Source organism: Ochotona princeps, chromosome 13, assembly GCF_030435755.1.
Source record: "Ochotona princeps isolate mOchPri1 chromosome 13, mOchPri1.hap1, whole genome shotgun sequence".
Taxonomy (NCBI): domain Eukaryota; kingdom Metazoa; phylum Chordata; class Mammalia; order Lagomorpha; family Ochotonidae; genus Ochotona; species Ochotona princeps.
The window spans coordinates 16259694-16273707 of record NC_080844.1 but is presented as its reverse complement, the minus strand read 5'-3'; the positions used below and the strand labels follow the sequence as shown (position 1 = coordinate 16273707).

At 43.5% G+C, this 14014-nt stretch overlaps 1 protein-coding gene across 1 annotated transcript; it reads left to right on the top strand.

Annotated features, from left to right (window-relative positions):
- Positions 1-1980: 1980 nt before the first annotated feature.
- On the top strand, positions 1981-6444 carry IFIT2 (interferon induced protein with tetratricopeptide repeats 2). Its single transcript, XM_012926476.3, has 2 exons — positions 1981-2109; positions 4400-6444. The coding sequence occupies exons 1-2, from the start codon at positions 2096-2098 to the stop codon at positions 5820-5822; spliced, it is 1437 nt and encodes a 478-aa protein (XP_012781930.2). The 5' UTR covers positions 1981-2095; the 3' UTR covers positions 5823-6444.
- The last annotated feature ends 7570 nt before the right edge of the window (positions 6445-14014 follow it).

The window sequence follows — 14014 nt, the reverse complement described above, 5'->3', positions numbered from 1 at the left end:
AGATGATGACTTTGGAAACATGCAAGTGGCGACTGCACAGAATGGCTGATGCAAGAGGAACATACTAGTATTTGGAATGAAGGATTAGTGAAAATAATAACGTTAACTGGAAAAAACAAAAGGAGTTTGGTCCTATATTGCTTCCAGGCATGGTCTTGTACAGTCTGTGAGCAACATTTTAAGAAGAAGTTGGACTTCGGCAGTAGAGTGCACTGATGGTTTTACTCCTTTAAAAAAATTTACAGTTTTATTATAAACCAAGAATTTTTGACTTGCAAAGAGGTATTATTGCAATAATGCACTTTCCAAACTCGGAGTTGGTTTATATGATAGTTATTACTTTAAACAAAATGCAAGCTGGGGGGGAGGTTTGTTCATAAATTCTGGGTAATTTATAACAAGAATTTCCTAAAAGTTTGTTAAAATTCACTTTTTGTTCTATATATTACATTTTTAAGACAATTTTACAATTCAGTTGTAGGGAGGAGCCTCTTCTGGAAACATCAACAAAATGGGAGAATCTGCCCTTTTCTTCTTCTGCCCTGTTATTAAAAATCTTTAAATCATGAAACTAGGCAACTATTGTTGCTTTGACATAATCCAGTTAGTTAATGCTTCCTGTTACCTTCCTGATTTGTATATTCTACAGAATAAAATGATGAAAGGAAGCTGTCTTGCTTTATAGTATTAGATACTTAAAGATAAGGATAGTGTTAGATTTTAAGTGGCTTTTCCTTTATTTTCTTGTAAAAGTCAAATGTTACATTCCTTTCAGAGTTGCTTAGCCCTTTTTCTTTGTCCAAAATGGTTCTAAAGAAAATAAACCACTGTAGCATTTTTCCCAAATGAAGCCCACCCAAATAAGTGCCTTGTATCATTAAAACAATCTCTAAATTAGTATATAGAACAGCAAAAAGTTCTTTTACATTTTTGTAATTCATTTTCCTTCACTACCATAAATTAGTTTAAATTGAAAGGGGATGCTTAAATTAGTTGGAATTAGCTGGTGGCATTGAGGACCAAGGTTTCAAAATGCTGTGTCTTCCTGCTAAAGTCCACTTGTGTCTCTCCGCCACCCTCCTGTACAGGGGATTCCTGATCCCAGCTGCTCAACTGTGCTGGATCCCCTGGTCCTGCTCCTGACTGGAGTGAGAACCAGTGCACTCCATGATTGCCCACAGCCATCTGGATATCAGCTTCAGTGTGAGAGTCTTGGCTGAGGTGTCCCTTGTTAGTGGGGATACAAAGCTCAGAGCAATTAGGTCACCCACCCTTGGTTGCTCACATTCTTCTAGGATTGTTATCTGCTCAAAGCAGGAGTAGTAGTGAGGACAAATCAGCACTTGTATTCTTCACGCAGCTCTTGCCCTGGTCCTTACTTAGGGAGTCAGACTTCCTGATCCAAGTTGAAACAGGCACGGGTCAGATTGCTTTGAGTATTGTCTCCAAAACTCTCCAGGGGCTCATTCTAAATGCAATAGCACTGCCTTCATTAGTCCCGGAACCTTCACCTCACTGGCGACCTCTTTAAGCTGTCCTGCCTGGGGATGCGTAGACACAGCACTCCTTAGATGGGGGGGGGCTCTCCCTGGGGACTCTGTAATAGCTCTAAGGATTGGGTATGGGTTTGTGTTGGCCCACAGGCTCAGGGGAGTCCCACAAATGCCCCAGGAACTCCGGCCAGTGCTGCCTTCAATGCCTGAGCACTGAAAACGTTCACTCTTTGCAATTGCATGTCTGCAGTACCATGCAGCACTGAAATTTTATAACTGCCAGCCACAAAGGGATGTTTGTCAAACTGTCCTCGCATTTCAAGCTCAGCAGAACATTTTGTTAACAGAAAGTGCTTCTGATTTATTGCACACAACGGTCCCCAGAAGGGTTTGGCTGTGATCCCAGCTTCATTCCATTAAGGATTTTTCAAGATTTCACTTTCCAGTTTCAGTTTCTGCTTTTAGAAAATCAAAGGTAAGAAAACAGGAAAAAGAAACCATGCTCTGCTTTAAATAAGGCCCCTGAGCGTTTGGTCACATTTGGAAGGAGTCACAGAAGTGTGGCTGTCTGAACTACAACCCTTCAGAGAGCTGGGATTTGCATGGCCGTCATGAGGTAAAGATTCTCGCTTCTTTTCTGATTCTGGGTGCATGCAATCTGGTCACAGCTGGAGAGCAAAGCAGGCAGGTAGGGATGCTCCATTAGCCATGCGTCACCTAGATAAACCTGGAGCTTGCTCCAGCAAGCTGCTCCCTCCTCCCCATCACGCCCCCCCTTTTTTTGTTCTTTGAAAGGATCAACTCTAGGGTTTTTCATAAAAGTGTTCATTAATATAAGATTTTTTTGGAAAATATTGTTAAAGGTATACTCAGAATAGCAATTGCATTCTGTGTAAAATTAAATGTTACTTTTGAGGGGTTTGTTTTTTCATCTACTTGAAAGACAGAGAGGAGGAGGAGGGAGAGAGAGAGAGAGAGAGAGAGAGAGAGAGAGAGAGAGAGAACAAGAGCAAATGCTTGCAAATGCTTGCAATAGACAGGGCTGAGCCATTCCAAAGCCAGAGGCCAGTGACAGGGGCCCAAGTTACTGAGCTATCATTTGCTGGCTTTCAAATTGTATTAGCCTGCGACTAGATGGGAAGCAGAATAGCCTGGATTTGAACCAGCACTGTGAGAGGGGCTGTTGGTGACCCAAGCAGCAACTTAAACCTGTACATCCTTCAATCTGACCCAGCCCTGACTGCTGTGGACATTTGCAAAGTGAGCCAATAGACAGGAAGTTTTCTCTCTGGTATTCTGCCTTTATGAATATAACACAGAATACAGTAAAAGCTAAAATAATTATTGAAAATAGAAATACAGGTGATTTTAAAAGGCCAGTTACAGAGGGGACAGGTGTTGTGGTAGAGTAGGTTAAACTGCTACTTGTGATGCCTGCATCCCCTATTGGAGTGCTATTGCACTTTAGTTCCCCACTGATGTAACCATGAAGCAACAGGTGATAAGGATTGAATTGCTTCAGTTCCTGCCATCCACCTGGGAGACCGCCATAGAACCCCTGGCTCCTGTCCTTAGGCTACAACCCAGCTGCTGTAGCCATTTGGGGAGTGAACCAGGAGATGAAAGATTTTTGTCTGTTATTATTTTTCTGCTTTTCAAATAAACACTTAAAAACACATTAAGGAAGGCTGAGAAATTGGTAATATAGAAGATAAAATGAGGTGAATTTCAGAGAGATGCCTAAGAATCTAAGTCAGCATGGTAAGCCATCAGGAGAGCAAAAAAAAAAAACAAAAAAAACCCATAAAGCTAAATTTTTCAAAATACAAAAGCAAACCTTGGGTAAGAATGAGGAACAAAGAAAATATCAAATATATAGAACAACTTCATCAAGACTACAGAAACAAAACCTAAACTCTGTCAGAATTAATTTTCACAGGTTTGCCAGGCCCTGCCAGGGTTGTCCAAAGCAGAACCACCATATAAGGAACCTTGCTTGTAGAAATCTGGCCCCAAGTTAGAACCTGACCTACTTCCTGTCAATTCTGCTGCTGTCCAGTGATTGAATTTTGAAGGGGGGAAAAAAACAAGAAAAGTTTGTTATTCTTAATTTGAATCAATATCCTGTTAGAGGAGGATTTTGGTTGCTATGATTCCATGATTTCACTTCTTTGTTTTATTGCACTTTTATTTTTAAATGACACACAATAGCTTATACATGTTTATGGGATGCAGTGTGATATTTCAGTCCATGTTCACAAAATGTAATGATCAGACCAGGGTAACTGGCTCATCTGTCACCTCAGACATATTTCTTCATGTTGAGAACATTGACAATCCTTTCTAGTGGCAACTTGGAAATATTCAGTTAATTATTGCTAACCATAGTTGTCATACAGTGCTATGGAACATGAAAAGTTACTCCTCCTATCTAAATGCATTCCAGTATTATATACCCATCCTCTCTCCACAATCCCCCCGCCTTCTGTCACGTGCCCTTTCCAGCTCCTGGCAAGCAGTATTCTAAAACCATTACTTGTATGAAATTAACTTTTTAGTTTCCACATGCAGGTGACAACATGTAGTATTTGTCTTTTCATGCCTTATTGATTCACTTAGCATAATGAATTCCAGTTCCATCTGAGTTGCTGCATATGACAGAACTTCATTCCCTTTTATAGCTGAATAATATTCTATTATACCCATCAACCCCCTACACACACAGGCACACACATTTTCTTTACTCATTTTTCTATTGATGGACACCTAGGTTTATGTATCTTGGCCAGTGTGACTAATGCTTCAGTGAACATATACTCAAAAATGGGAAAGAGGACAGGTTGGCATTTCTCAACATATGAATCTATGTTGTCTCAAAGTGCTCATATTTCTGACTTTCCTTACAGTGAGAACATTCAGAAATCCTTGGAGAGCTGCTTACAGCAACTAAATTGTCATTTCACTTGGAATTTGGTAGAGGGAGAAAATTCCTTAGATGACTTTGAGGACAGAGTGTTTAACCAGAATGTGTTTCAGAACTGTGAATTTAGAGCCACAGTATGCAACCTACTGGCCTACATCAAGCACTGCAGAGGCCAAAACGAGACAGCCTTGGAATGCTTAGAGCAAGCTGAAAAGTTCATCCAGCAAGATCATGGTGACAAAGCAGAAGTCAGAAGCCTGGTCACCTGGGGCAATTATGCCTGGGTCTACTATCACATGGGCCAGTTCTCGGAAGCTCAGAGGTATGTAGACATGGTGAAAAAAGTCTGTAAGAAGTATTCCAGTCCCTATAGAATTGAGAGCCCTGAGATGGATTCTGAGGAAGGATGGACACGACTGAAGTGTGGAGCAAAGCATAATGAACAGGCCAAGGTGTGTTTCCAGAAGGCTCTGGAAAGGAGCCCAAAGAACCCAGAATTCTTTTCTGGATTGGCAATAGCAAGCTATCGTCTGGATGACAGGTCACCAAAAGAAAATCCTATTGACCCTCTGAGGAAAGCCATAGAGCTGAATGGTGACAATCAGTATATTAAAGTCCTCCTGGCTCTGCAACTTCTCAAGATGACTTCCCCTTCCCAAGAAGAAGAAGAAGCAGCGAGATTAGTTGAAGAAGCCTTGGAGAAAGCTGCCCCGGAGGCGACAGATGTACTTTGCAGTGCTGCGAAGTTTTATCGGGCAAAGCAGTCTTTCGACAAGGCTGTAGAACTGCTCACAAAGGCTTTAAACCACATGCCAAACAACACCCACCTCCATTACCATATCGCCAGCTGCTATAAGATGAAAATTGACAAAGTACTGAAAATGGAAAAGAGTGGTATAGACAGGGAGAAAGAAGTATCAGAATTAATAAAGAAAGCAGTGTATCATTTTAAGAAAGCCGAGTCCAATGAGAAGCTCTACCGTGTTGGTTCCTCTCTGATGTGCCTCTGTGTTCTATCTGGTCAGTACGAGGAAGCAGAGCATTATTTCCAAAATGAATCTAGCAAAGAACTTGATCCTGTGTCAAAGCAATTGCTTCATTTGCGATGGGGCAATGTTCAGCTGTATGACATGAAGTGTGAAGACAAGGCCATCCACCATTACATGGAGGGTGTGAGAATAAACAGGGCTTCAGGGGAGCGAGAGAAGTTGAAAACCAAACTGAGAAATATTGCCGAAAGACGGCTTTTTAAGAATAAGAAAGATGCCAAGGCTTTGCATATCTTGGCGTTTCTTCAGGAGCTGAATGGAAAAAAGCAGCAGGCCAGGGAAGATGCTGACAGCGCTCTGGGCTCTGAAAGTCTCTTGCCCTCAGCCTCTTTAGATGAGACAAAGAACGAGGAGTAGTGATACAGTTTCCCTAGAGCTCATGCTGGACGCATTGCTGATGTGCTTCAAGGAACATGATAGATCAAGAACAAAGGCTTGGTAGAGGGGCTGTTTTCCAGCTGACCTCTTGGGTGTGGTGTACCCTGGGAGATTCCCTTGCTTATCTTTGGTGGCATGATGCCTCAGCTGGTTTATATGTTAGTAGAAAGCAGCCAGCTCCCTCAGATTCATAATCCTGAGGTCTAGTTTTACAGTGTTTCTATTCTTGGAGTCATTTTAGATCCTGATCCTGCATAGATACTAATGTGCTGTATTTACCAAAAAGGCAGAGCAACCCAAGTCTACCTAAGGGTTAATATCCTCTCTCTTTCACACACAGTTCTGCCTCTTTCTTCCTTCTTGCAGCCAGCTCTCAAACTAGAGTTTCTCACATGTGGGTCAGTTGTCTCGTGAATAGAGGTGGCAACTTAGTTTGGATAATGAGAGCAGAGAAGCGAGGATAAATCTATGAAAGCAACTGGGTCAAACAACCACAGTGTCAGACTATGAGGACACAGGGAGGCTGACACCACTTCCAGGCTGCTCTCCCTGTAATTGAAATGCAACAAGTTAAAGGAGGAAAATGGATTCTATACAATAAAACAGAATAATACCTGTCTTTGAAACTTGCAGGGAAAAAAACAATGCCTTACCAATGAGGATGGGAAAATTATAAGCAAGAGAGAAAAACAGAAGGTAATGTTAGTTTATCTTTGTAGATAATAATTTGGAGAATTTCTCATTTTATATGATACTATTAGGATTTTTTGCCTGTGAAATGAAGACTTACCAATGGAATTGTACTGTAAAATTCAAAATAAAACAATGAAAACTTACCTTGTGTAAAACTGCTTTAAATGCTATACAGACAGCTAAGTGAGAGAATGACTTGGTGACCAAAGGCCTAGAGGAAAGCTTTGGAAAATGAAGAGTGGTAAAAATGGCATAGGACAACAGAGGTATTTCTATTAGAAATGTTGAATACTGGGTGATACAAACACACAACTCATAATATGCCTGAAGTGAATGGGATTTTACAGGAAGATAAAGAAGGAACTGAATATCAACGTTGGTATGAACCAAACTAGCAGACCCAGCATCGAACTGTCACCATCTTCTCCACTGGAAAATGTTTGCCTGTTGGACTTAGATTAAAGTTAAGCATATATGAACTTTTTTTGTTAAGCATGTAAGACATATATAGAATTAAGCATTTTGTTTTGTACTTTAAATAGTATGCAATATGTATAGCTTGTATTCCTGAAAAAAATATATGAAGTAACTTCACTATAATGAAGCATAAAGAAGTATTCTGAAAGAAGTATGTTACCCTAAGTGTGAATCACCTCCAAGTAACCTAGACTAACATAATTATTGAATAGAATAAAAGAAATGTTTATGCAATGCTGAGAGTCCAGGGCATCTGTTTATACCTTGACACACATCAGCACATACCTGGGTGCACAGAAACCCCCCACCCCCACAATGGCAGTGAGTAGGAGGCTGCCTTTTCTCTGTTGTAGCTTGTGCCTCATCACATTCTCTTTTCTGTTCTCTTGTCATGATGCCCCATCCTGGAGACAATCCAAAGACATGACAAGGATTATAAAAAGACAACAGGATTGGAGTCTTTTTCTGCCTCCCCCATCCCCGAGGCCTCCAGTGGAAAATATGAGTTAGATATCTGCAATGAGGGAGGCATTCCATGGCACTGAATTATGTGTCAGCTATGTGTGAGGGGAGGGTCTGCTTCATTATCGGATCTTGCTTCTGGCTGGAAAATTAGGAGTGTTCTGAGTTGATAGTAGGATGGGCAGGAGCAATGACCTTGAGATGGGACCATTGATACCTGTGCTGAAGAAGTTATAAAGGTGATATGATCTTGCCTTCCTGAGTCAGGTCACCAAGTCCTTGCTGCAAAAAAATACCTGAGAGGAAATAAGATGAAAAGTTTAGAGAAGAGACAAATATGACATATTATATGTAATATTAATTTGAAGACCAAAAATTTAATGACTGAAAAATTACAGAATTTCTCAGCTGTAGGTAACTGCCTAGGTTGCATTGTACCTAGGCAAGTGCTACAGTGCTGGGAGAAAAGCAGCTAAGAGCTGGCAGGCATTCTGGGCCTGGGTAATGCCAAATTTGTATTAACTGTACCAGTGTATCAGCATAGTTGCCTCTGCTGTTTATTTTAAAGATATGTGGGAGACAGATGCCTGCACATCAGCAGACAGGGTCTAAGGACTCGCATGCAAGTATATGTAGGTGCTGGGTAGGCAAGCAGGGTCCCAGGCTAGCACAGCACACCTCGGGAGAGCTGGACTTGGGGACCTGTGTGCTAGCAGACATGAGGGGCTGTGGATTGAATAGAAAAGCAGGTCTGGAGATGAGTGAAAAGGAAGACTACTGAGGGAGAATGTGACAGGGAGGTGTAACTTCTGGGAGACTTCCACCAACCAGGCTGCAGCACTTGCAGGTAAATGAGGGAGCTGTGACTGGTAGTTTGGAGGAGGAGGGAAAACTGGAGGACCTTTAGAGATCAAAACAATGCACCCACCCAAGTGGGAGACTTGAGCTGGGATTGCTGACATCAGATACCACCTGCTGATACACACGAAAGCCATGGCTGGGGGACCACAGTACCTGCCAGTGAGTGTAGGGACAGAATGTGGACCATGTTAGGCTAAGCCATGACGCTAACTAGCTCACTAGAGGACTGGGTATGGGAGCAGATTCTGTGGGGGGTCATGGGCTCACCACCGTTGTACTGGCACACCAGCTGTTTTGCTTAAAGGTTGGGGGTGGTAACAGACTGAGCTAGGCATACCATGGAACTCACCGACACTCATAGGTGCTGAGGTTGGGAACAGGCTGGGCTAGTGCAGATTGTAGCATCTCCAGGAAATCCAAAAATTGGTTGTGGGTTTGGCCAGGCAACAACATCCACCAGCACACACTGAGGGGCAGACTGCCAGGTAAGGGCCTAGCACCCGCTGGCATGTGTGAGATATGGGTCTGGGAGTGAGCCTGTTTAGGGAACTAGGGAACTCCCTTGGCCGACCATGACTCCTGCTGGGTAGCACAAGAGTCAAAGCTAGGTGTTGGTCAGGCCAGGTAAAGTTGCAGGTTTGTGGGCTGGCTTGCAGGGGCGGGGTGGGGGCATACTGGGCAAAGCCAGGCCAGACCATAGTACACTGTCATGCATGGGGGCAAGGATAGGGTGTGGGCCATACTGGGATAAGCTAGACTATCACGCCTATTAGTTTGCACAAAAGCCAGGGATGGAGGCAGACTTGACAGAACTAGGCTGCAGCACATACCAGGGAGAGCTGGGGTGAGGAGCAGGCCAGGCCAGGTCAGGCTGCAGCATCTGATGGAAAAGGGCAAGATGGGTGATGAGTTAGTTGGGTTAGGTTAGAGCAACCACCAACATGCACAAGATCTGTGGCTGGGAGCAGACTGTCCCTGGATGTGTGGGGGTTCTCACTGGTGAATACAGGTGCCAGAATGGGAGAGGTGAACTGGGTTGGATAGGGCTTTAGTATCCCTAGATGTGGGTGTGGACTGGGTATGGGATGTGCTGGGCTAAAATCTAGCATCCACTAGGGCCAAAGTGGATGTAAGATAGGCTGGGCTAGGTTGCCACCTGCTAAACCATGCCAGAGCTGGGTCTGGATGGATCAGGCAGGGCTGGGCTGTTGCACCCAACAGTAAGAGCCAGAATGCATGTACACTGTTTGTGCAAGGCCACTGTACATGCCAAGAAAGGAAGTGGGCCAAGTCAGCTTGACCAAGCACCCACTAATTTGTGTAACATTTGCTACTAGGAGGTGGCCTTACTGAGGATCTTGGGAAAGTCTTCTGCCAGGACACAGTCCCTGCAAGTGAGTGCAAGAACCAAGACTGGGAGCAGCCCAGACCAGGCTACAATGGCATACTGTGTGACCCACTGGCATACTTTTGGGTCAGGTCTGGGTGCAAGCCAGGCTGGGCCAGTTCACAGCACCCCCTGGTAGATATTAGAACCAGGATGGGATGCAGAACAGATTGGGTTGGGCCACAGCACTAGCTAATTCATTTTAGGACTGGGACTCGGGGCTGCCTGGTCTGGGCTAGGCTGTAGCACCCACCAGCATGAGCTGGAACAGGGGCAGGCTAGGACGAGGAATGCTGAATCCACTGGTGAATGCTGAGGTAAAGCAAGTCATGCCAGTCTGGGCCACAGCTTCAGCCAGCGCATGTAACACCCAGGATTGGGGGCAAGCCCAGTAGGCAAACGGTGGGGGCTCCACTGCTGGATCATTGCTCCTCCTGGTGAGCAGTTTCTTTGGGGATCCCTCCAACTGAACTGCTGATCTCAGAACCCCAACCATGAAGAGAAGTGCAAGTTCCATGGTTTGACCATGGAGTGCAAGTGTCAAAGCTGAGCCTCAGAGGCTCAGACAGAGCAGTGGACAGCATACCCAGGTGCGCGTGGAGGATGTGGCAGTCCATTGGAACTTGCAGAGGACACCTGGTACCACAACAGAGGATGGAGGACAGAATAAATCAATCAACTAATCCAGCCATGTGTTGTCAATGAAAATCAGGGCAAACGGAGACTCTAGGGTGGACTATGGTCAGCCAGTAGATTCTGCAGTGATTTCATCATGCTTGGAATGGCAAAATTGGCACCAATTCAGAACTGTGAAACTATCAAAACCACTTGAGTAGGACCCTTGGAGCATGCCCCACATTGGGGACCTAGGATGGGTGAAAGGCTGGGTGGGGCTTCTCGCTGTATCTCCCCCCTTACCCCAGATACAGGAAAAAAAAAACACAATAAAAAATACTGGGTCTCTATGGTTGGTGAGGCAGTGGATGGCTTGCCCAGATGCTCGTGGAGGACATGATAACCAGTTCATTGAGGCCTATGGAGGAGGTCTAGTACCATGGAGGAAAGAACAAATTGGACAGTTCTCTTAGTCGATCTTTGACAGCAAATACCTAGGAGAATCGAGACTCTAAGGTGGACTATGTCAGCCATTGGACCTTGGAAGGATTTCCTCATCCTTGGAGCAACAAAATCACCAGCATCTCAGAACTATTAAAACCATTTAATTAGTACTCTTAGAACATGCTCCACATTGGAGACTCTGGGATGACATCAGGAGGCCATCCCCCATTTCCGGCTGCTGATCTGATTGGGCTGCTGGGAGTGTCCCTCTCCCTTTTTCTCCTCACTTTCCCTTGTTACAGAAAGAAAAAAAGGAAATTAGAGGTAGTTGTCTCATCCACTTTCCCATTCTCAATCCTCCCTACCCTAACTGGTGGTCCACATGGGCAGGCATCCCTCTCAACTTTGTAAACATCATTTAAAAATATTATTTTAAAAAAAGAAAAATAACAAAATTATGTATGTGGCTAATGTTTCCTGAAATCTCACTATCCAGGGCTAACAAATTGAATCACATTAATGGAACTTGACTGGCAATTACCTGCCTCTTAGCCATTTCTCCTAGTACCTAACATTCGACTCTCATATACTCACCTAGGTAGATAACAAACTCTGAATAAGTGTGTCCTAGGTGCTGCAAATTATGTGTTAGAATTATTTGTCCATAATTTATTTGTGTTGTCCCAGCACCTACGTTTAGCAATGCCGATTGCTCATGAAACTCAACACATCTCACCATTCTGGTATTGTATTTTCGCTTTGAGGGTAATGATATCCTTTCTTCCTTAACCAGCCTTTTGTTACTTTAACTAGTTGAGAGGAGCTATTTAGGAAGGCCTATTTCAGCTTAGAGTTTGGATTCATAATCCAAGATCAGAGAAACTCACTGTTTTAGGCAACGGTGAGCCTAAGGTGTTGGCAGAAAGGTGATCACATAGCAATCCAGGAAGCAGAGAAACAGGGGCCATGCTTTCTCCTCATCTATGTCTCTCTTTTAAAGGACTGTGACTGAATAACAGAACCCCGATTCAGTAGCTTAATCAAATCCAATCACTTTAAAAAAATCCACTGCTATGTGCTATAATTGGACCTTGACTCCACCATTAACCTACCTACCATTACTTCATTATTTATTAACATAAGACTTTGGGAATTAAGTGCTTGCATGCATTTGGGAAGCCAAACCCTGTTCCAACCACATCTGCCAAGGGTGTCCCCCAGAATGTTAGCAATCATGAGGGAATGAGAATTTCTTGTATCTCCACCTTGAGTCTAGACAGTACACACTACTTCTCAGTCTCAGAATCCTCAATAAAAAGATTTATCTAGTTCTGCCTGTAGCCTTCTCTACAGAACTCAGGTGATTCCCCTGGGACAATGGACCAAGTCATACTCCGCGTTCATCTGTCTTACCAAGTCACTTGTTTCATCCAATACATGTCCAGTGTGGCTGGAAGCCTAGAGATATTGAAATCATGAACACTAATGCAAATAAAATGGGTGTTAAAACCCCTACCATGAGCAAAATGTTGTTCAGCCTCCTCATGCTACCATTGGAAATAGTTCTGATTCATTATAACTTCTTAACATCTATTTATTTTGATTTTATTTAAAAGGCAAAGAGACAGATTTTCCATCTGTTGGTTCACACCTCAAATGTCAGCAACAGGGCCTGGTGCAAGGACTCGGTGGCTAAAATTTTTGCCTTACATGCACTGGAATCCCATATGGGCATTGATTCCTAGCCTGGTTGCTGCACTTCCCATCCAGCTCCCTCTTGTGGCCTGGGAAAGTAGTAGAAGACATTCCAAAACCCTTGGGACCCTGCTCCTGTCTGGGAGACCTGGTTCTTTCTGACTTGTTGTAGCCACTTGGGGAGTGAACCAGTGGATGGAAGATCTCTCTGTCTCTCCTTCTCTTTGTGTCTGCCTTCCAATAAAAATAAAATGAATCTTTAAAAAATGTCATCAACAGCCAGGCTGAGCTAGGGCATTTGAGCCTCCTGCGTAGGTGGCAGAGAGCCAAGTACTTGAGCCATCATCTGCTGCCTGTCAAGGTGTGTATTAGCAGCTGAACTGGAAGCAGAGCTGGGATACAATTCAGGCAATACAGTATGGGACATGGGCATCTCAAGCACTGTCTTCATCATTCCACCAAGTCTAGCTTCCTCCGCTCCTGACCTCACACACTAGTACTTCTTGAATCAACACAGAGAATGAAAAAAGAAGTTCAATAAAAATTTTGGAATAGAAGGGTGTGAGTGTTTGGTGCAGTAGTTGTTCCTTGGGGTGGTTGTATTCCATATTGGAATGGCTGGCTTTGAGTCTTAGCTCTGCTTCCAATCTAGCTTCCTGCCTTGGGAGGCAGCAAGTGACAGCCCAAGTTCTTGTTTCCCTGCCACCCATGTGAGACAGCCAGAATGAGTTTCTGTCTTCAGCTGGGTCTACCCCTAGCTATTGTAGATATTTGGGAAGTGAACTAGTAAATGGAAAATCTCTCATGTTTCTCTCCCTCTTTCTTTGTATGCCTCTCTACCTTTCAAATAAATAAATAAAAGGCATTTAAAACTCTATATGTTTTTTATTGGAAACGCAGATTGTTGCAGAGGAGAGACAGAAAGATCTTCCATCTGCTGGTTCAATCCCCAGTTGACTGCAACAACCAGAGCTAAGCTGATCTGAAGCCAGGAGCCAGAAACTTCTTTTGGATCTTCCATGAGAGTGCAGGGTCCCAAGGGCTTAAGCGATCCTCTGCCGTGTTCCTAGGCCATAGACAGAGAACTGGATAGAAAGCAGAGTAGCCAAGACATGAACTGGCACCATATGGGGTGTTGGTACTTGCAGGTGGAGGAATAACCTGTTGGGCCATCATGCTGGCCTCCAAAGATGGCATTTTAAATATGTTCCCTCAGATGTAAGGCAACCTTCATGCCAAAATACAAGATCAATAGCCCTTTCAATATCATTTTTGCTGCATCTCATGGGTTTGGATATTTTTGGTTTTATTTTCATTCATTCAAAAAAAGTTGTGTGCTTTTTTCTTATTAATTTTCTCACTGACTCATAGGTCATACAGTAGCAACGTTTGCGTCAAGAAGGTTTTTTATTTTCTTTTTTGTTTCTTCCGTGACACATTGGTCATTCAGTAACATATTGTTTAACATTATAGTGCTGTTAATTTTCTATTTTTTTCTTCCTGCTGTTGGTTTTGTTTTATGGCTTTTCATTTAGTG